Source organism: Diplotaxodon limnothrissa, linkage group LG6, assembly GCF_057381915.1.
Source record: "Diplotaxodon limnothrissa isolate DT_005_m linkage group LG6, D_limnothrissa_male_GT1.1, whole genome shotgun sequence".
Lineage (NCBI taxonomy): Eukaryota > Metazoa > Chordata > Actinopteri > Cichliformes > Cichlidae > Diplotaxodon > Diplotaxodon limnothrissa.
The window spans coordinates 11,460,886-11,481,727 of record NC_140601.1 but is presented as its reverse complement, the minus strand read 5'-3'; the positions used below and the strand labels follow the sequence as shown (position 1 = coordinate 11,481,727).

Genomic DNA, 20,842 nt, shown 5'->3' with positions numbered 1-20,842 from the left:
ATATAGGCCAGTCACTGCATCTTTATCAGTAAATCTTATTGTTCTGATTTTTTTTAATTTAGACTTTACAAAGGTGAGTATACTAGTAATATATAAAAACACACATGTATTTATTATATATAGCAATAGACTACCTTTACTGCTCATTTACTGAAGTATATTTACAGATGAATGAAATGAAATGATATTTTGAAAAATAAAAATATCACGCCTGTTAGTGGTTCTGGTAAGTTTCTTTTTCTGCACCACAATAACCATTAATGCCGCACCATTGTTGTTACTCTGCCAATAGTAACAACTTTGGGTTTTTTGATGAAAATGTAATGAAATGTGGTCATGTAGCATATTTAATTGGGATGCTTTGTAAATTTTAAAAATAACAAAGACAAGAAGTGTGACAATACACAAAAAAAACCCACTATAAATTCAAAAGTAAGAGTCCAATAGCTGCTGCAAACATGCATTCTTCACTAGAGGGCTCTGTTGTGAAAAAAAAATTATCATAAAGGAGGAAGTGACTTTGGTCGTGTTAAAACGTGTTTGTCCTGCAGACACGCTGAAATCAGCTCTGTATTCAGGTTTTCCTCTTAGACAGCTCATGAATTTGAACATTTATTCACATTTCTGATATTTTATAAATTTTGATATTAACAGAAGTCATAGCAAGGACTAAATTATATTCACATAATCAACTTTTTGATTAGAAGAGAAAATCTACAGCAGCCATGTTGTTGGCAGAAGCTGGATGTTTGTTTCTGGGTTTCATTCTGTGTCTGTCAGGTAGGAATAATTTGTTTCTCCTCCTCATGATGACTGTGATGATGTTTCTGGAATCTAGAAAAAGATGCAGAAAGTTACAAGTTTTTCTCAGAAGTTAAATTAAAGTGAATTTCCTAAAAAAAACTCACTTAAGAGATTTACTGTTAACATGATTTTTTCTTGTTTTGAAGTTCTGAACTGTCAAGTGTATCAAAGCACCAGATTGTGATCCTTTACAGTAACATGCTGTCATCACAGATTAGCACAGAAAAGAAAGTTAGCATAAATGTTCACCATGTTTTCTAATCACATGTTGTGTTAAAGGTGTTCAGGGAAAACAAAACAGCATCTGTGCCTTGAAAGGTTCATCAGTGAATCTGCCCTGCTCACATCAACATCCCACTGCAAGAAATGGCTGGTACACTGGACACGATACTGTCTCCAAGATAATGTTCTCAGTAGAGGAAACACATGTAAAGTACAGCATGTCAGCAGAGAGTAATTTCACTCTAACAATCAATAATCTGACAGAGAGAGATGCAAATTTTTACTGCTGCATTAAAACTGCTGACAGATCAAAGTGCCAACAAAGTGGAATTCATCTCCAAGTTACAGGTACAGTTCTTTTTACAAATGCATCACAAATGAATGATTTTATGAATGATCAGTGTATTCATGTTGGTCATGTGACCTCTCAGAGCTGCAGGTAAAGGTGATTCCTGCCACAGAGGGACAGACAGTAACACTGATGTGCAGCAGCAGCTGTCCTCTGACTGAAAAGCCTGCAGCCTACATCTGGTACAAGAACAGAGAGTTTCTCTATGAGGACTGGTCTCCCTGGTACCAAGAGCTGCTCAGCAGTGAGGAAGCAGTCACATACTCCTGTGCTGTCAAAGGCTACGAGGATCTCAGAGCCCCTGAAGTCTCTGTGGGTGAGTCATGATGGACACCTCCTCATCATGTTATGAGATGTTAAACACAAACACTTTACTCTTCAGACTCTAATGAATTTACGGAAAGTTGTTGGTTTTTCTCAGGTTCCATCACAGAGACCTGCTTCAGTGTGACCTATGCTAAAGGGAGAATGTGTTCTTCTCAGCAGACATCAGTGGACGAGTCCTGCTCCATCACATATCCCAGAGGTGAAGTTCTGGACAAACTGCACTTTGAAACTTCATTTTTATTTCTTAATTTATTTGACATGACAGAGATGAACTGGTGGAAAATGTGTTCATCATCTCCCAACAGAAATTCATGTCCAGAGGACTCCTGCTGAACACAGAGGTCACATCAGAATGACCTGTAACAGCAGCTGTTTTCTCACTGACCCTCTGATTTCCTTTGTGTGGTATGAGACCAGAAAGCCTACAGTGCAGGAGGGAAAACAAATTCAGTTTTCCATCTCTCATCCAGACAGTTTGTCTTGTGCTGTAAAAGGTCTTGAGGATGTGCGCTCTGCTGACGTCTGTGAGTAAACTTACTGTCTCTCAACTTTCAAAGAACTAAAGCTTTTGTTTCTCAAAATATTATCACCCCTTCTTGCAATTAATACTAAGTCTATTAGTCATCACACTAGTAAATCCAAAACGGTTCATTCTGTTCATCTGGACATAGCATTTTCAGTAGGAGAAACGTTTCGTCATTCATCTAAGTGACTTCTTGAGTCTCAGCTCACTGCAGTTTTCCCCAACCTCATAAACTGTACATTTCCACAATGACTGAAACTAGGTCAGTTTCTTGATCATTAATGAGTGATAAATTATTTTGTAAATGTTGGTGATCACATCACAATTCTCAGCTGCAGATCCAAAACTCTGGACTCATCTCCCTCTTCAGATCTGCTCATCTATGATACTAACAGTATTCATCTCCTGACTTCTGCTCAGCTTTTTCAGTCTCAGCCAAGAGTAACTCAGTCTCTCATTTTCCTGAATATATTTCTTTTCCTGATTTATATATTTTTAATGTTATTATTTTATTCTTATAAATTATTTAGTTGATTTTGTATTTTTATCACTAATTATTACAGTAATTTAAAGTACTTTTTAGTTGTTGCGTTGTACTTTGTTGTCAGTTGTTAGCCGACCCACAACATCTGTTATGTTTAAATATATAATATAAATAAACTGATTTGACAAATTCAGTTAAAATATCTGTGTCTTATCGATATTTCAGGTGTTAATGATGATTCCTGCTGGAGTTTGAATTATGTCCACAGCAGAATCTGTGCTCTGGAAGGATCTTCAGTCAACATCTCCAGTAAATACTCACATCCTGACTACCAGCAGATACAGTCTAAATGTTGGTATAAAGTCAAGAGAAATGCTGAGGAGGACATCAGGAGGAACCTGACTGAGGATGCAGATCATGTGGAGTATGATGACAGCATGAAGAACCAACACATCCTCAGATTAAAGAAGCTGAAGAGAGATGACTCAGCAGAATACAGGTTCACCATCACAACAGAAAATGAAGAAGTGAAACAGTTTGATTTTCCTGGAGTTACTCTGACTGTCACAGGTAATTATGGTTTGTCAGTAAGCAAGAGTAAAAATATTATATTTTTCAAACCTACTAGCTCTTAATAGGTACATGTTGTGTTACAAAAGAATATGAAGAGCCATCATTCAACTGTGTCTTACATATGTAATGTAAGTCATCGCACAGATCCAACCAAATGCATGATGCAATCATCAGATTTCTCGAGCCATTCATTTCTTCTGCATATCCATTTTCAAGTTTCAAGGTCCCATCCAAGGTAGTGGCAGTGAATGTAAACAGCAGTAAAACTATAAACATCTAATCTTTACTGCCACTGTTGTGTATTTGTGAATCTTGCACTATATATGCACTAGCCATACTACAGTGATGTTTTAAGTGCAAAAAAGGAAAATATTGTACTTCTGAGTCAAAGGCGTCTGGGAAGGGATCTCGCATTTACGACACCAACTCTCTGCCATCTATAATCCAGTTTTGAGATCCCTTCCCAGACGCCTTAACGCCCACTCACGTCTGGGAAGGGATCTCAAAACTGGATTATAGATGGCAGAGAGTTGGTGTCGTAAATGCAAGATCCCTTCCCAGACGCCTTAACGCCCACTCACATCCTGGGCCATCTGACCTCAGGAATTCGCATGATAAGGTGGGGCCAGGTTTCACAATGAACACACCCGAAACTCTGGCTGATTGGGACCCACACCCAGTTTCACACCTTGGCTCGGGCGATTAGAGGATCATCAGGGGGTCCTTTTGTCTCTCTGTGGGGGGTTACTCCCACTAGGTTTATATCTGGGACTCTCCACCATTTGACCTTAGAACTGAAGAAGCTTCTCGGATGAGAGGTGAAACGTCTTCAAGCAACTTAAAGAAGTCCAGACGCTTTTCTTTGCAAGCTCCTTTGACTACGATGACCTGGATGACTGAGAACCTTCACAGACACATTGTACTTCTGACATATCTTGATTAAGGCATAATACATAATGCCTATGCTTAATTTCATCAGTTGACCAAACCCATGTCTTTGTGAGATAGAGTACTCAGAGAGAGCGCACACAGACACAGCTCCAGCATGCAGAGAGACTGAAGCCTGGATTTGAACCAGGTGTGAGGCAACAGTGCTAACCACCTTCTCACCCACTCATAAAATGTTTATGCTATGTTAATGCTGACTTAATTTTATTTCTAAACACTACCTGAGGTAGAAACTCTGCATTTCCTGTTGACAGGGGATTTCTTAAAATCACCCCGCAATTCTTCAGCTGAGACACTTGAGTTAGAAAACACAAACACTGCAGTTGTCTTTACTTGCGAGGACAAGTGACAGAGCGCTCCTACACGTAAGAGACACTCACGGACTTGCACTCTGTCACCGTCTGCTTTCTTTATTTATACAACAGGAATTAATACATTCGTTCAGTGACATGAGCATGTGCATATGTGATTGTGTGTGTGTGTGTGTGTGTGTGTGTGTGTGTGTGTGTGTGTGTGTGTGTGTGTGTGTGTGTGTGTGTGTGTGTGTGCACAAGGTCAGAACTGCTTGTTCAACTTCTTACTATCGCTGTGGATAGATTCAGATACAAATATCAGAACACGTTTCATAAAGAACAATCAGTTCTGAGCAATGAAAAGATCATCATGCAGCATTCTATCACAAATAAACTTATATCATTAAAAGCTTATACTGACTGAACAAATACAATTCTCTATTGACACCTGTATAGTGTCTTCATGTTTTTCACCCATGCATGTTCTGATGTTAGTATGATCAGTTAGGAAAGAAAAAAGAAGAAACTATTTTAGCCAGGCAAAAATGTTTCTGCTATATTATTCTTTATTATAAAATCTGAATTAATTCAAAATAAAAACAGAATGCAGTGATTTGTAAAAATCACACAATATAAAACAGAAAACAAATCAAGCATATAAGAATATATTTTTCTTATGAATTTGATGCCAGAAATGTTTCTCAAAAATGTTGGGACAGGGCAAGAGTAAAGCAAATTGGAGGAAGTTTTGCAGCTAAGTTTCATTGGCAACAGGTCTGTAATAAGAAATAAAAAGAACATGTAGAGTTTCTTACATGTAAAAATGGGCAGAGGTTCACTAACCTGCAAAAAACTGCATGTACAAATTGTGAAAATTTTCAGAATAATGCTGCTCAGTCTGTATCAGAGCCTAGACTCTGATTGTAGAGGTGAAGAAGGTGGCTCGAATGGAGCTTGGGTGCTTGAGTGTTAGAGATGCAGGGGGGGTGGGTTATGCAAAGGCATTTGCAAAGGAGAATGACAGATATGGTAAATGGTAAATGGTAAATGGCCTGCATGGCCAGCGCTTTTCTAGTCCCTAAGGACCCCAAAGCGCTTCACACTACATTCAGTCATTCACCCATTCACACACACATTCACACACAGGCGATAGCAAGCTACATTTTAGCCACAGCTGCCCTGGGGCGCACTGACAGAGGCGATGTGCAATGAAATTTAATGTATGAAGCATGAATGCTGATTGGCCTGGAGAAGGTGACTGGACAAGACCAGTGATGGCACAGTTTGACAGTGTGGGAGAGTTGGAGTGATTAAGCTTAGATTTAGCTGGTAGCACCTAGAAGTGGACAGATGTGAGACCATAGAAACTTATGCATAATGTTCATTCAAATGTAACCTGAGATAAACAACAACACATGGCATATCTGTGCCACTATCCATCCATCCATCTTCATCCGCTTTATCCGGGGCCGGGTCGCGGGGGTAGCAGCCTAAGCAAAGAGGCCCAGACCTCCCTCCCTCTCCCCAGCCACCTCCTCCAGCTTATCCGGGGGAATACCAAGGCGTTCCCAGGCCAGCCAAGACATATAATCTCTCCAGCGTGTCCTGGGTCTGCCCCGGGGCCTCCTCCCGGTGGGACATGCCTGGAACACCTCACCCAGGAGGCGCCCAGGAGGCATCCTTGTCAGATGCCCGAACCACCTCAGCTGGCTCCTTTCGATGTGGAGCAGCAGCTGCTCTACTCTGAGCCCCTCCCGGATGGCCGAACTTCTCACCCTATCTCTAAGGGAGAGGCCAGCCACCCTTCGGAGGAAGCTCATTTCTGCCGCTTGTATCCGCGATCTTGTTCTTTCGGTCACTACCCACAGCTCGTGGCCATAGGTGAGGGTAGGGACGTAGCTCGACCGGTAAATTCAGAGCTTCGCTTTTACACTCAGCTCCCTCTTCACCACGACGGACCGGTGCAGCGTCTGCATTACTGCAGCTGCAGCCCCAATCCGTCTGTCGATCTCCGGCTCCCTTCTCCCATCACTCGCGAACAAGACCCCGAGATACTTGAACTCCTCCACTTGGGGCAGGAACTCATCCCCGACCCGGAGTGGGCACTCCACCCTTTTCCGGCTGAGAACCATGGCCTCAGATTTGGAGGTGCTGATCCTCATTCCCGCTGCTTCACACTCGGCTGCGAACCGTTCCAGTGCAAGCTGGAGCCCTCACCCGATGAGGCCAACAGAACCACATCATCTGCAAAAATCAGAGATGAGATTCTCTGATTCTTCTCCAAGTCCACAAAACACATGTTGACTGGTTGGGCAAACTCCCATGCACCCTCAAGTATCCTGGAGAGGATAAAGAGCTGGTCCAGTGTTCTGCGACCAGGACGAAAACTGCATTGTTCCTCCTGTATCCTGGGCCACTATTTATTCCAAAAAATACTAAGCAAAAGGCAGGCACTAACTCGCGATAGGGGAAATCCATGAAGTAGTCAGCTTTATTTCTGTACAATTATTATACATGTTACTGCTACTACCTGCTACTATACTATAATCATAAAATGTTGCTAGTTTTTAACACACTGCTTCTGCATTTTGTTTTCATTTTAGTTTAAAAAAAATAATAATACAGTGTAATGTATCATATGTTACAGGGTGGCTGTAACAGGTCACCAACTAACTGGAAGGTTGGTGGTTCAATCCTAGTCTGCTCCAGTCTGCATGCCAAGTATCCTTGGGCAAGATGCTAAACCCATGTTGCTCTCCAATGCATCCATCAGAGTATGAATATATGTGGATGTTAGTTATGAAGCACTGAGAAATGGTAGAAAAAAAGTGTGAATGGGTGAATGCACAAGTTGTGTAAAGCACTTTGAGTGCTCAAAATAGAGTAGAAAAGTGTTATATAAGAACCACTTCATTTACCATTTTGTTCTTATTCACAATTCACATTTAATGCATAAGCCACAGAGGAGATTTGCTATAAAAGAGATTTCTTTGACCAACGTTTCTCTTTCAGAGCTGAGAGTGAAGATGAGTCCTTCTGCAGTGGTGACAGAGGGTCAGAGAGTCACATTGACCTGCAGCACCAGCTGTCCTCTGACTGACAACACAAACTACATTTGGTACTTGAACAGTCGACCTCTGACCCTTAGAGAGAACCAGAACAAATATCTGATCCTAGACCCAGTCAGCAGGGAGGATGCAGGAAGCTACTCCTGTGCTGTGAAAGCCAACAAAGATATCAGCTCTGCTCCAAAGACTCTCACTGTCCAAAGTATCACAGGAACATGGACACCAGCAGCTGCAGGAGTTTCTGCTGCTCTGCTGGTTTTAGTACTTCTCACTGTCTGCTGGTGGATCAGGTGAACATCAATGTTTTGTCTCTCACATCAACCAGATTCAATCTCAAGTTCACACACTAACCTGTTTCTATATTCATCTGTTTCACTGACCAGAAAACAGAGGTCAGGAAATGAAACAATGGAGAACTTCACGGTAAAGAAAATACATTTAATAATCTTGCTTCTGTATAGGGACAGTCTTTTCCACATTTAATCCTACCACTCCTCTTTTTCACCACTTAATTTGAAATGTTTGTTCTGTTTTGCATCACTTACACTTTGATTTCAAGTATGAAAGCTTCTCACCTCCGCTGACAGAGGAGGAACCTGACTACAGTGAAATCTGCTTGTCCAAGAATAAAACAGAGACTCTCTACTCCACTATTCAGCCATTTCAACCACAAAAGCAGGACCATCACCCCTATGATGTTGTGGACTTGAGAAACAAGACTGCTCCTGAGTGAGTATGTTCTGTGGATATAAATCACACTTTAATTGAATTACAGTGGGGCAAAAAAGTATTTAGTCAGCCACCGATTGTGCAAGTTCCCCCACTTAAAATGATGACAGAGGTCAGTAATTTGCACCAGAGGTACACTTCAACTGTGAGAGACAGAATGTGAAAAAAAAATCCATGAATTCACATGGTAGGATTTGTAAAGAATTTATTTGTAAATCAGGGTGGAAAATAAGTATTTGGTCACCTCAAACAAGGAAAATCTCTGGCTCTCACAGACCTGTAACGTCTTCTGTAAGAAGCTTTTCTGTCCCCCACTCGTTACCTGTATGAATGGCACCTGTTTGAACTCATCATCTGTATAAAAGACACCTGTCCACAGCCTCAAACAGTCAGACTCCAAACTCCGCCATGGCCAAGACCAAAGAGCTTTCGAAGGACACCAGGAAAAGTATTGTAGACCTGCACCAGACTGGGAAGAGTGAATCTACAATAGGCAAGCAGCTTGGTGTGAAAAAATCAACTGTGGGAGCAATCATCAGAAAATGGAAGACATACAAGACCACTGATAATCTCCCTCGATCTGGGGCTCCACGCAAGATCTCATCCCGTGGGGTCAAAATGATCATGAGAACGGTGAGCAAAGATCCCAGAACCACACGGGGGGACCTGGTGAATGACCTGCAGAGAGCTGGGACCAAAGTAACAAAGGTCGCCATCAGTAACACACTACAACGGCAGGGAATCAAATCCCGCAGTGCCAGACGTGTTCCGCTGCTGAAGCCAGTGCATGTCCAGGCCCGTCTGAAGTTTGCCAGAGAGCACATGGATGATACAGCAGAGGATTGGGAGAATGTCATGTGGTCAGATGAAACCAAAGTAGAACTTTTTGGTATAAACTCAACTCGTCGTGTTTGGAGGAAGAAGAATACTGAGTTGCATCCCAAGAACACCATACCTACTGTGAAGCATGGGGGTGGAAACATCATGCTATGGGGCTGTTTTTCTGCCAAGGGGACAGGACGACTGATCCGTGTTAAGGACAGAATGAATGGGGCCATGTATCGTGAGATTTTGAGCCAAAACCTCCTTCCATCAGTGAGAACTTTGAAGATGAAACGAGGCTGGGTCTTCCAACACGACAATGATCCAAAACACACCGCCCGGGCAACAAAGGAGTGGCTCCGTAAGAAGCATTTGAAAGTCCTGGAGTGGCCTAGCCAGTCTCCAGACCTCAACCCCATAGAAAATCTGTGGCGGGAGTTGAAAGTCCGTGTTGCTCGGCGACAACCCCAAAACATCACTGCTCTCGAGAAGATCTGCATGGAGGAATGGGCCAAAATACCAGCTACTGTGTGTGCAAACCTGGTAAAGACCTATAGTAAACGTTTGACCTCTGTTATTGCCAACAAAGGTTATGTTACAAAGTATTGAGTTGTATTTTTGTTATTGACCAAATACTTATTTTCCACCCTGATTTACGAATAAATTCTTTACAAATCCTACCATGTGAATTCATGGATTTTTTTTTCACATTCTGTCTCTCACAGTTGACGTGTACCTCTGGTGCAAATTACTGACCTCTGTCATCATTTTAGGTGGGGTAACTTGCACAATCGGTGGCTGACTAAATACTTTTTTGCCCCACTGTATTTTAATTAATGCACTAGTTTTCTTACTTTCAGGCTCAATGAACAGGCTCTGGACACCTAGAAACTTTACAACACATCAACCTAAAGAAGATAAAATATAACAACACATCTGGCTGTACAGGACTTGAGTGAATTTGTTGAGATGTTGGCCTTTTTTTTGATGAGTATTTACGTGTTGTGGGTGCTCTTGACAGCATTAATGGATACACTTATAGGAATTGAAACTAAGTGACTAGGGAGGCTGAGCAGCTCTTGATCTTGAGACGCTCGCTCTCAGGCTCTGCCTCACACCAAATAAGAGGAAGCCTCAAAACCTGTGCTTTTTGTATAGTGTGTAATTAAAAGCACTAGTCTTTCACACATTACAAAATCTCAGTTAAGTCTTGGAATTTTCCACTGAATATATAATGAACTGTTTCCCAAAAATGTGCCATTTTAGGAGTTATTACTTTTTAGTATCAAACTGGGAGTCTTATTTAACCTTTTTAACTATCATCTACTGTTTTAATCAAAACTGTTGACTAGCAGGTTTGCAAGTCAGAGATGTTTTGCCAGGTTATGGTTATGTTATGCAAGCAAGTTACTCTTGTAGACTTTTAGGCATTGCAGAGACACTACAGAAGAAAGAGACTGGTTACTCCAAGACTGCAGAGTTGACAACAGGATAAGAGGTCATAGAAACACAACTTCCAGGTGGGGGAAAGTCCAACTCCAGTCCCCTAGAGCTACTGTCCTGCAGCTTTTAGACGCGTCCTTGTTCTGACACACCTGAATCAAATGAATGGCTTGTTACCAGGCCTTTACCAAACTTGATGGCATGCTGAAGAGGTAATCCAATCATTTGATTCAACTGTATTGGAATAGGGATGCATCTAAAAGCTACAGGAGAGTAGCTCTCGAGGACTGGAGTTGGACACACAGGATTTAGAGATTCATAAATGACTTCCCCAGTTCCCAGATGTAATTCTGTCAAGTTTCAAGACTTGCTGGAAGCATTCTGGAGCAAGATAACGAAAATAAATTCTCAACCAACATGAAACATCTGCCGTCAGATGACATATACCCAGTTAATTGGATATTTTAATAAAATATAGTATTAGTAAGTAATTCTTTTTTCAACTTTTGCTTTTATTTAGGCTACAGTTATGAATTTTATGTTTTAATAAGCCGGGGTCCCTATGATTTCTTGTCTACTTTTATAGTTACACATAATATGTTTTATAATATCCAAAGGTTCTTATGTGTTTTCAGTATTTGCCATAATCATGTACATTATGTTATTTTTTTGGTTTGTAATATGACTACTTTTGAAAATATAGGTAATTTGACATGCACATTATCATTACAATTAATGTCCATGGTTTTTCACTTTTGTGTCTACTTCTGTCTTTATAAAAGTTGAGTTAAATTAAACCTGTGCTCCAATGTTTTTTTGATGGCCACACTTCTTAATAAAATATAGGAGTGTAGCCTGACTGGGATTATTTAAAACAAGACCAATTTCAAATGTTATTCATACATTTTATTAACATACCATTGTATTACAGGATTAAGTCAGGTAAAACAGATGAATAAAAGAATGCTAAGTAATTCCTTGCCTACTTCTTCTGCAAAAAAACAAATCAGTCATAGGAGTGTTCCTGTAAGTGCTGGAGTGAGAATGAGGAACAAGAGAAAAAGAAAAGAGAAGGAATGCAACTCTTTTCTCGATGGTCACTTGACACTGTCTTAGACAGTATACATTTCCTCTTTACTCAGTCCACAAAAGGATAAGCTGTACAACCTTTTCACTGGTTAATGTGTTAAAAGTAAACTTGAGCAGCAGGATAAGGTGACCAGATGCTGTAAAACATCTTTAAAGAGGCTTTAGCACGTCAGGTGTTTCCTGTGTTAGTTTTCCATATATACTGCTTTGCACTCAATTTCAGAGTAATAGTGAAAGGAACTTTGGTTAAACTGACTCATTCAGTTGTGATTTTCTTGTGCTTTCAGTTCTCCACTAATATTTTTCCACATACTGGAGGACCTCCCTCTTTTCATACACTACACTGCATCGCTCACCTCTTCCAGCAGCACCCCCTGAGACAGCTGGGGACTCAATCTGCACACAGTGATTACTAGATAATGGAAACAGACAGTTCTTTAAAGAGAGAAAAGTGAAAGTTTGCTGGTTCACTTCCAGCTAGAGACACAAATCCCCATCGAGCTTGCATCTGGTTTAAAACTGCCAAATCCAACATGCAGAGCTACCTGCAGTTAACCCTTTTGTCACAAGACAGCAGCAAACGTTTGTTGACATTCAGACTTTGGCTAAAAGACAATTCCAAATCATGTATCATGTACTTGTATTAGGAGTGTGACAGTTAAACTGAGCCAGCTGAAGTCTCTAGACCTGTGATGCTGTAAAAATATTTTGTGTGTTTTGAAATTCTGCATCATGCATGTGAGACTGCAGCATTTGGGTTCCCAGATGTTTGTAGAAGCTGAAAAGCTTATTTTAAAATTGAAAAATGTTCACACAAACATCTTTCCTTGACCCTGCAGCGGTGAGTTCTTCCCTCCACACCACTCAAGCTGCTGTAGTTATCTTTTGATATTCAGTTTCACCTCATCATGAAACTGAATATCACATCAGGTTTGTTTTTGATTGAGTGTCATTCTGCCTGTAAACACGATAGCTCAAAAACCTGAATTAACTTAATGAGTCATTTGTTGAAAATTGACAAAAAGCATAGAAAAGTATAACTTAAACAAACTATGAACCTTACAAGTGTAGTGGGTATTGTCAACATATATAAAACCTTTCTAAGGTTATAAAGTAACTTTATTTGTTAAAAGTTTTTTTAAAAAAATGCTCATGTTTAATTGTATATTGTATTGAGGCTCTTATTTTGTGTTCTAATTTTAATTTTGTTTCTTTTATATTTATTTGTTTTCCATCCATCCATCCATCCGCTTCTGCTTATCCTTTTCAGGGTCGCAGGGGGCGCTGGAGCCTATCCCAGCTGTCATAGGGCGAGAGGCAGGGTACACCCTGGACAGGTCGCCAGTCTATCGCAGGGCCAACACACAGGGACAGACAACCATTCACACTCACATTCATACCTAGTGACAATTTGGATTATCCAATTAACCTATCCCCACAAGCTGCATGTCTTTGGACGGTGGGAGGAAGCCGGAGTACCCGGAGGGAACCCACGCAAACACGGGGAGAACATGCAAACTCCACACAGAAAGATCCCGGCCTGATGTTGGAATTGAACTCAGGACCTTCTTGCTGTGCGGCAACAGTGCTAACCACCGTGCCACCGTGCTGCCCTTTATTTGTTTTTATTTATTTAAATTTATTTAAATTTTATTTTTATTTCCATATCATTCACTTTGGTCAGTGGTTGCTGTTTTTAAAGTGCTTTATAAATAAAGTTGGGTTGCTTTGGCTAAAGATCTAAAATAGGATGTCACTCAGTCAAGGAATGTTCGACTGATGCCACTCTCCAGTGACATGCGGCGAGTGCTACGCTGTGGGCTCTTGCTGAATGAAGCTAGGACAGCCACTGATGTTTCTTCATTAGTGACAGTTTTCTTGCGTCCACATTTTGGAAAATCCAACACTGAACCAGTTTCACGAAACTTAGCAAGCAGTTTGCTAACTGTAGCATGGGAGATGGGTGGTCTCGTAGGGTGTCTTGCATTGAAATCTGCTGCAATGACCCGGTTACTGCGTTCACCAGATATCAACACAATTTCGATCCGCTGCTCACGTGTTAACCTGTTCGACATGTCAATGGCTGTGAACAAAGAGAAACTTAATAACTCATGAAAGAATAAAGTTACATTGAAACCAAGCACACCATTGTTTTTCTTGTGACATTACCAATAAGTTTGATGTGTCACATGACCCTCTTCCTATTGAAAAAACAAAAGTTGTATCCAAGATGGCCGACTTCCAAATGGCCACCATGGTCACCACCCATCTTGAGGAGTTTTCCCCCTCACATATACTAATGTGCCACAAACAGGGCTTTAATATCACCAACCATTCCCATGTTATTACATTGTATCCATATAAATGGCCCACCCTGTGCTATTTTAAACTTTGTTTCTCACTGCCATTGTTTGAATTGACATTAAGGCTTTATTTTTTTATTTTATTTTTTTTAAACTGTGCTTAAAATGTGACTTACTTAGGTTTACTACTTTGTTTGTATTGGCAACATTTAGGAAACCATTATGGTATATGTGGATTATAAATATAGTAAACTAGTAAAGTAAACTAGTACCGCGGGCAGCAGCCAAAGCAAAGACCAAGACCTCCCTCTCACCAGCCACCTCCTCCATCTTATCCAGGGGAAAACCAAGGCTTCAGAGGCCAACAGAGAGATATAATCTCTCCAGCATGTCTTGGGTCTGCCCTGGGGCATCCTCTCAGTGGGACATGCCTGGAACTAGCAAAAGCTTGTAACCATAGGTGAGGGTAGGAACGTAGATCAACCAGTAAAAATGTGTTACCATGCCAACTGAGGCTTTGTGTGGATTACCGTCTGTTGAATTCAAGGACTAGGCAGGATGCTTTTCACCTGCCTTGAATTGAGGAGTCCTTGAATGTTGCTCTGTTGCTGTGTTAAGATCATTCTTAGGGTTTGCTAGCTATTATCACCGCTTTGTCCCAAGTTTTGCCTCCCTAGCTCATTCAGAGCTTCAGGAATGAGGTTTTGCATGACTTACATAATGGGCATAGTCACCAGGGGATAGACAGAATTGAAAACTTGATACAGAAGAGATGTTATAGTCCAGGTGTGTTTAGAGGTTGAAGATCATTGTCAGCAACACTGTGTTCAGACTAAGGCAGTTTATTCCAGACCTAAAACAACCATGGGTCACCTCATGGCTGGGAGGCCTAATCAGATTCTAGCAATTAATTTCTAATGCCTTGAACCCTCTGTTGATGGTCATATAAATGTATTGATTCTTACTGATGTGTTCTCCAAGTTTACTGAGTCCATTGCCACTAAGGATAATTCCTATTGAAATAGGTACCTCTCCAAGGCCACATTTAGCTTTTGAAAAGCTTAGTTCAAGTTCTCATCATATTATGAGATGCTAAACACTAATACTTTACTGTTCAGACTCTTCAGAAAGCTTCTCTTGTGCTGTTAAAGATGTTGAGCATCCATTGTTAAATAACTGGATAACAAGTAGATATGAAGATTAGTATTAAAGCCAGTGTGATGTGATGATTTCAACAATTTAAACAGAAATGAAGTCACTATAAAATGGCTCCTGTGAGAGTTTAGGATGTTGGACTTTGCTTATACATCATAAAAGTATTGTTAATTAAAAATAAAACACACATATATTTTGTATTTTAAATATGTAACAGCAGTACATGTATTCTGTTACTCCCCAACACTGTATAAAACCTAAATCAAGCTGTCTTAGAAAGTTTAGAAGGCCAAATAGCACTGCTTAGACCAGGCATTCACACAGCCCCAGATTCCTGTGATTATAAAGAGGAAAAACAGCCCCGCCTACCAGAGGTGGTTCCCAGACTCAGGTCTTACCTGTCACGTTAATGAGAATTACATTAACATGAATCCAATATGATTTTTAATTTCTGCTGCAGTATATCAGTTCTACACTAGAGGTCTCTTTGTAGTGAAAGAAATGATTGATAAACAAGGAAGCGACGGTATTAAAACTGAATGCAGCTTGGAGAAACACTTAAATCAGCTCTGCATTCAGTTTATCCTCTTAGATGGCTTTTGATTGATTCTGGTTTCTGATATTTTTTCAAGTTTAAAATAAACAGCGGCAGTAACTAGGCCTTTAAAATATTCATACAGCCAACTTTTTCTCATTAGAAGTTAAATTTAATAACAGCCATGTTATTGGCAGAAGCTGGATGTTTGTTTCTGGGTTTCATTCTGTGCCTCTCAGGTAAGAATAATTTGTTTCTCTTCATGATAACTGTAAGGAATATGTGTCAGGAATGTAGAAAAAAGACGCAGAGAGTTACAAGTTTATTTAAGAAATGAGAAAAGTCTCAGTTACTTGTTCTGCTGTTCTGAAATCTGAAGTATATCAAAGCACCAGATTGTGATCCTTCACAGTAACATGCTGTCATCACAGATTAGCACAGAAAAGAAAGTTAGCATAAATGTTCACCATGTTTTCTAATCACATGTTGTGTTAAAGGTGTTCAGGGAAAACCAAACAGCATCTGTGCCTTGAAAGGTTCATCAGTGAATCTGCCCTGCTCACATCAACATCCCACTGCAAGAAATAGCTGGTACACTGGATACTTGAGTATCTCCAAGATATTGTTCACTACAGATGAAACACATGTAAAGTACAGCATGTCAGCAGAGAGTAATTTCACTCTAACAATCAATAATCTGACAGAGAGTGATGGAAATTTTTACTGCTGCATTAAAACTGCTGACAGATCAACGTGCCAACAATGTGGAATTCATCTCCATGTTACAGGTACAGTTCTTTTTACAAATGCATCACAAATGAATGATTTTATGAATGATCAGTGTATTCATGTTGGTCATGTGACCTCTCAGAGCTGCAGGTAAAGGTGATTCCTGCCACAGAGGGACAGACAGTAACACTGATGTGCAGCAGCAGCTGTCCTCTGACTGAAAAGCCTGCAGCCTACATCTGGTACAAGAACAGAGAGTTTCTCTATGAGGACTGGTCTCCCTGGTACCAAGAGCTGCTCAGCAGTGAGGAAGCAGTCACATACTCCTGTGCTGTCAAAGGCTACGAGCATCTCAGAGCCCCTGAAGTCTCTGTGGGTGAGTCATGATGGACACCTCCTCATCATGTTATGAGATGTTAAACACAAACACTTTACTCTTCAGACTCTAATGAATTTACTGAAAGTTGTTGGTTTTTCTCAGGTTCCATCACAGAGACCTGCTTCAGTGTGACCTATGCTAAAGGGAGAATGTGTTCTTCTCAGCAGACATCAGTGGACGAGTCCTGCTCCATCACATATCCCAGAGGTGAAGTTCTGGACAAACTGCACTTTGAAATTTCATTTTTATTTGTTAATTTATTTGACATGACAGAGATGAACTGGTGGAAAATGTGTTCATCATCTCCCAACAGAAATTCATGTCCAGAGGACTCCTGCTGAACACAGAGGTCACATCAGACTGACCTGTAACAGCAGCTGTTTTCTGACTGACCCTCTGATTTCCTTTGTGTGGTATGAAAACAGAAAGCCTACAGTGCAGGAGGGAAAACAGATTCTAGTTTCCATCTCTCAGCCAGACAGTTTGTCTTGTGCTGTAAAAGGTCTTGAGGATGTGCGCTCTGCTGACGTCTGTGAGTAAACTTATTACTTATTGTCTGTAAACTTACAAAATAGAACAGTTATGGTATGGTACAGTTGATTGTTCTGTGTTGTTGTTAGAATATCTGACCACAATAACAGAAACACTGTAAATTTTAATGCTACAATAATAATGTGGTAAACACCATTTTTAAGATCTGATGTTTTATTTTGTTGGAACAGTCACAGGTGTTGTTCTTTTGCATTTTTATGCTGTTTTGACTCATTATTGTATGAGGTGTGAGTCTCTGTTATAGCTATTGGCAATTGTCAGTGCTTATTTTGCAATAATTTTATATATTTTGTAATGATTTTGTAATAATTCACTGAGGGGTTTTTTTCTGAAAACAGTTTTTTTGAATCAATAATTTACTGTATATCTTATATGTCCTGATAAAATATTTGCATAGCAATTGATTAAAAATTTATGATCAAGGGAAATCATTTACATATGTGATACAAGAGCATACATAAACAGAAATGATTTGTTAATTATTTCTGTTTATGTATGTTATATTTCTGTTTCATCCATATTTCAGGTTTCAGTGATTCCTGCTGGAGTTTGAATTATGTCCACAGCAGAATCTGTGCTCTGGAAGGATCTTCAGTGAACATCTCCAGTAAATACTCACATCCTGACTACGAGCAGATACAGTCTAAATGTTGGTATAAATTTAAGGGAAATGCTGAGGAGGAAGCTGAACAGCTGACTGAGGATGCAGATCATGTGGAGTATGATGACATCATGAAGAACCAACACATCCTCAGATTAAAGAAGCTGAAGAGAGATGACTCAGGAGAATACAGGTTCACCATCACAACAGAAGCTGAAGAAGTGATAGAGTCTGATTTTCTTGGAGTTACTCTGATTGTCACAGGTAATTATGGTTTGTCATTATATATGTAAAAACAGCTGTCAACACAATATCCTCTGCAATGCTTTCAACTGAATTGACAAGAAAAAGATGCAGGAATTTTCCTCAGGTGATGATGATGTTTTATTTAGTCAAAAAGCTACAAAGAGTTTTTAATGCTTCTTGCACTCTTCAGAAGTTAGTGAAAATCCAAAGCACCAAATCCTGTTGTCTCTTTAATGAGAAACCGTTACAGTTACTGACCAGTCTGAGTGTTTTTCAGAGCTGAGAGTGAAGATGAGTCCTTCTGCAGTGGTGACAGAGGGTCAGAGAGTCACACTGACCTGCAGCACCAGCTGTCCTCTGACTGACAACACAAACTACATTTGGTACTTGAACAGTCGACCTCTGACCCCGAGAGAGAACCAAACCAAACATCTGATCCTAGACCCAGTCAGCAGGGAGGATGCAGGAAGCTACTCGTGTGCTGTGAAAACCAACAAAGATATCAGCTCTGCTCCAAAGACTCTCACTGTCCAAAGTACTACAGGAACACGGATACGAGCAGCTGCAGGAGTTTCTGCAGCTCTGCTGGGTTTAATACTTCTCCCTATCACTGTCTTCTTGTGTATTAGGTGAACATTATTGTGTTATCTCTAAGACCAGTCATGTTTAAACTTTATTTGTTTTTGTACAACAGGACTTCCAATCCATAAACTTTACAGAATTTCAGAGACATTGCAGCAATATGAATGTATGTGTGTGTGTCAGGTTGTGTCTTAGACTCCACCTTTCTCAGAACATCTCATGCTGCTCCAGGTGTGGGGGCCTATTTCACCCTACCATGCTCCCTGCTGGTGGCTGGTGCCCCACCCGCCAGCTGCTGCTTGGTGTGGCCTGGTCCCCCTGGCTGTGTCCAGGGCCTGCTGGGGTGGGGGCCCAAGGGTCTTCTCTTTAACATGAATTTATGATCACTGTCTCGTCTCATCAGATGACCCTTGATCTCATTTATGAAAACATCTCAGCTCAGTCAGCAGGGCAGGATGATCATCACTACAGCAGACTGCACTTCAGTGAAAACCACACAGCTGACCTCTACTCCACCATCGAGCCACTGTGTGCTCAATAAAGAAACGTTTGTTAATATGGTGATTTTTTTCTCCAATGATAAATGTTTACCATCACAGCAAAGACACTGCAGCTTCTTGATCCATCAGTGGATTACGCTCACTTTATTGGAATATAAATTACAGGAGAAATAAGTTGAAATTGAAATCCAATTGAGATTGAAAAGCTCTAATCTTAAGCACTTTACTTTGTGTGCTTCTGATGCCATTAATGAAAACATCAAAGTCATTGTGTCTGCAGGTTTCTCTTCTGTTAGGTTTTTGTCTGTACCACAAAATAACCACTAACAGTGTCACATGTCTCTGCTCTCACTGTCAGCACTGTCAGGTTTTAGATGAACATATAATAATATGTAGCCATGTCACATGTTTAACTGAGCTGCTTTGAATGTAGTTTGTCTGGAGAAAGACTCAGAAAAATCAAATCTCTTTTCAGCCTTTCAGGTAGGAGTAATGAAAATGATGTTTCTGGAATGTAGAAATTATGCATAATTTTACTCATTAATTTATTTAAGTTTATAATTTGATTTGATCTGTATGACCTCTGAATTGTATTAAAGTACCAGATTTGTATCCTTAACACTAACGTGCTTTCTTCACACATGAAGTCCATCATTCTACAGTGAGAAAGATTATCGACAAGTGAAAAACATTCAAAACTGGCTTCTGACTATAACATGCTGCTGTGCAGTGCAACTAAGATGTCCTAACCTACCAACAACTGTACCAACCTGATTCAAGCTTATTTCAAATACAATGATCAAACAAAATGAAGTATATACATAATATGTGTAACGGGGTTCAGTAACCTTCCAGTCACTGAGGTGGCCATGGCCCTCACAAATTACTGTAAGTTATTACAGTAATTTGCCTTTACCCAGGGGATGCCATACCCTGCATTTACGGACTTCCTAAAATCCACAAGGAAGCTGTCCCACTCAGACCCATAGTCAGTAGCATAAACTCAGCCACTTATAACATTGCTAAACACCTTGCTACCATCCTTGCTCCTCTCGTGGGGAACACCCCACACCACATCAAGAACTCCACCGACTTCATCGACAAGGTCCAGAAACTTACCCTGGATCCAGATGAAACCATGGTGTCCTTTGATGTAGTCTCTCTCTTCACTTGCATACCCACCACGGAGGCCGTGGAGACTGTCAGAAAACGACTACAAGAAGACAGCTCCTTGGAAGACAGGACCAACTTCACACCCGATCAGATCTGCACACTGTTAGACCTCTGCCTCACCACTACATATTTCAAGTACAACGAAGGCTTTTACAGACAAAAACATGGCTGTGCCATGGGCTCCCCCGTGTCACCTATTGTAGCCAACCTTTACATGGAGGAAGTGGAAAGGAAGGCTCTTGGCTCTTTCAAAGGAAGAGTACCCAGCCACTGGTACAGATATGTGGACGACACCTGGGTCAAAATCAAGACACAAGAAGTGGAATCCTTCACTGCGCACATTAACACTGTGGATAAAAACATCAAGTTCACCAGGGAAGACACAAAGGACAACTGTTTGCCTTTCCTGGACT

At 40.6% G+C, this 20,842-nt stretch overlaps 2 protein-coding genes across 2 annotated transcripts; both read left to right on the top strand.

Moving 5' to 3' along the window:
• The first annotated feature begins 725 nt into the window (after window positions 1–725).
• LOC146630168 (B-cell receptor CD22-like) lies at window positions 726–10,030 on the top strand. Its single transcript, XM_085355638.1, has 10 exons — window positions 726–780; window positions 1,084–1,374; window positions 1,458–1,691; window positions 1,797–1,901; window positions 2,008–2,226; window positions 2,935–3,279; window positions 7,536–7,881; window positions 7,975–8,014; window positions 8,151–8,320; window positions 10,003–10,030. Exons 1-10 carry the CDS (start codon window positions 726–728, stop codon window positions 10,028–10,030), a joined length of 1,833 nt encoding a protein of 610 aa, XP_085211764.1.
• Window positions 10,031–15,851: 5,821 nt separating this feature from the next.
• Window positions 15,852–18,807, top strand: LOC146630167 (uncharacterized). Its single transcript, XM_085355637.1, has 7 exons — window positions 15,852–15,906; window positions 16,165–16,455; window positions 16,539–16,772; window positions 16,878–16,982; window positions 17,089–17,307; window positions 17,854–18,192; window positions 18,452–18,807. The coding sequence occupies exons 1-7, from the start codon at window positions 15,852–15,854 to the stop codon at window positions 18,805–18,807; spliced, it is 1,599 nt and encodes a 532-aa protein (XP_085211763.1).
• Window positions 18,808–20,842: the final 2,035 nt, after the last annotated feature.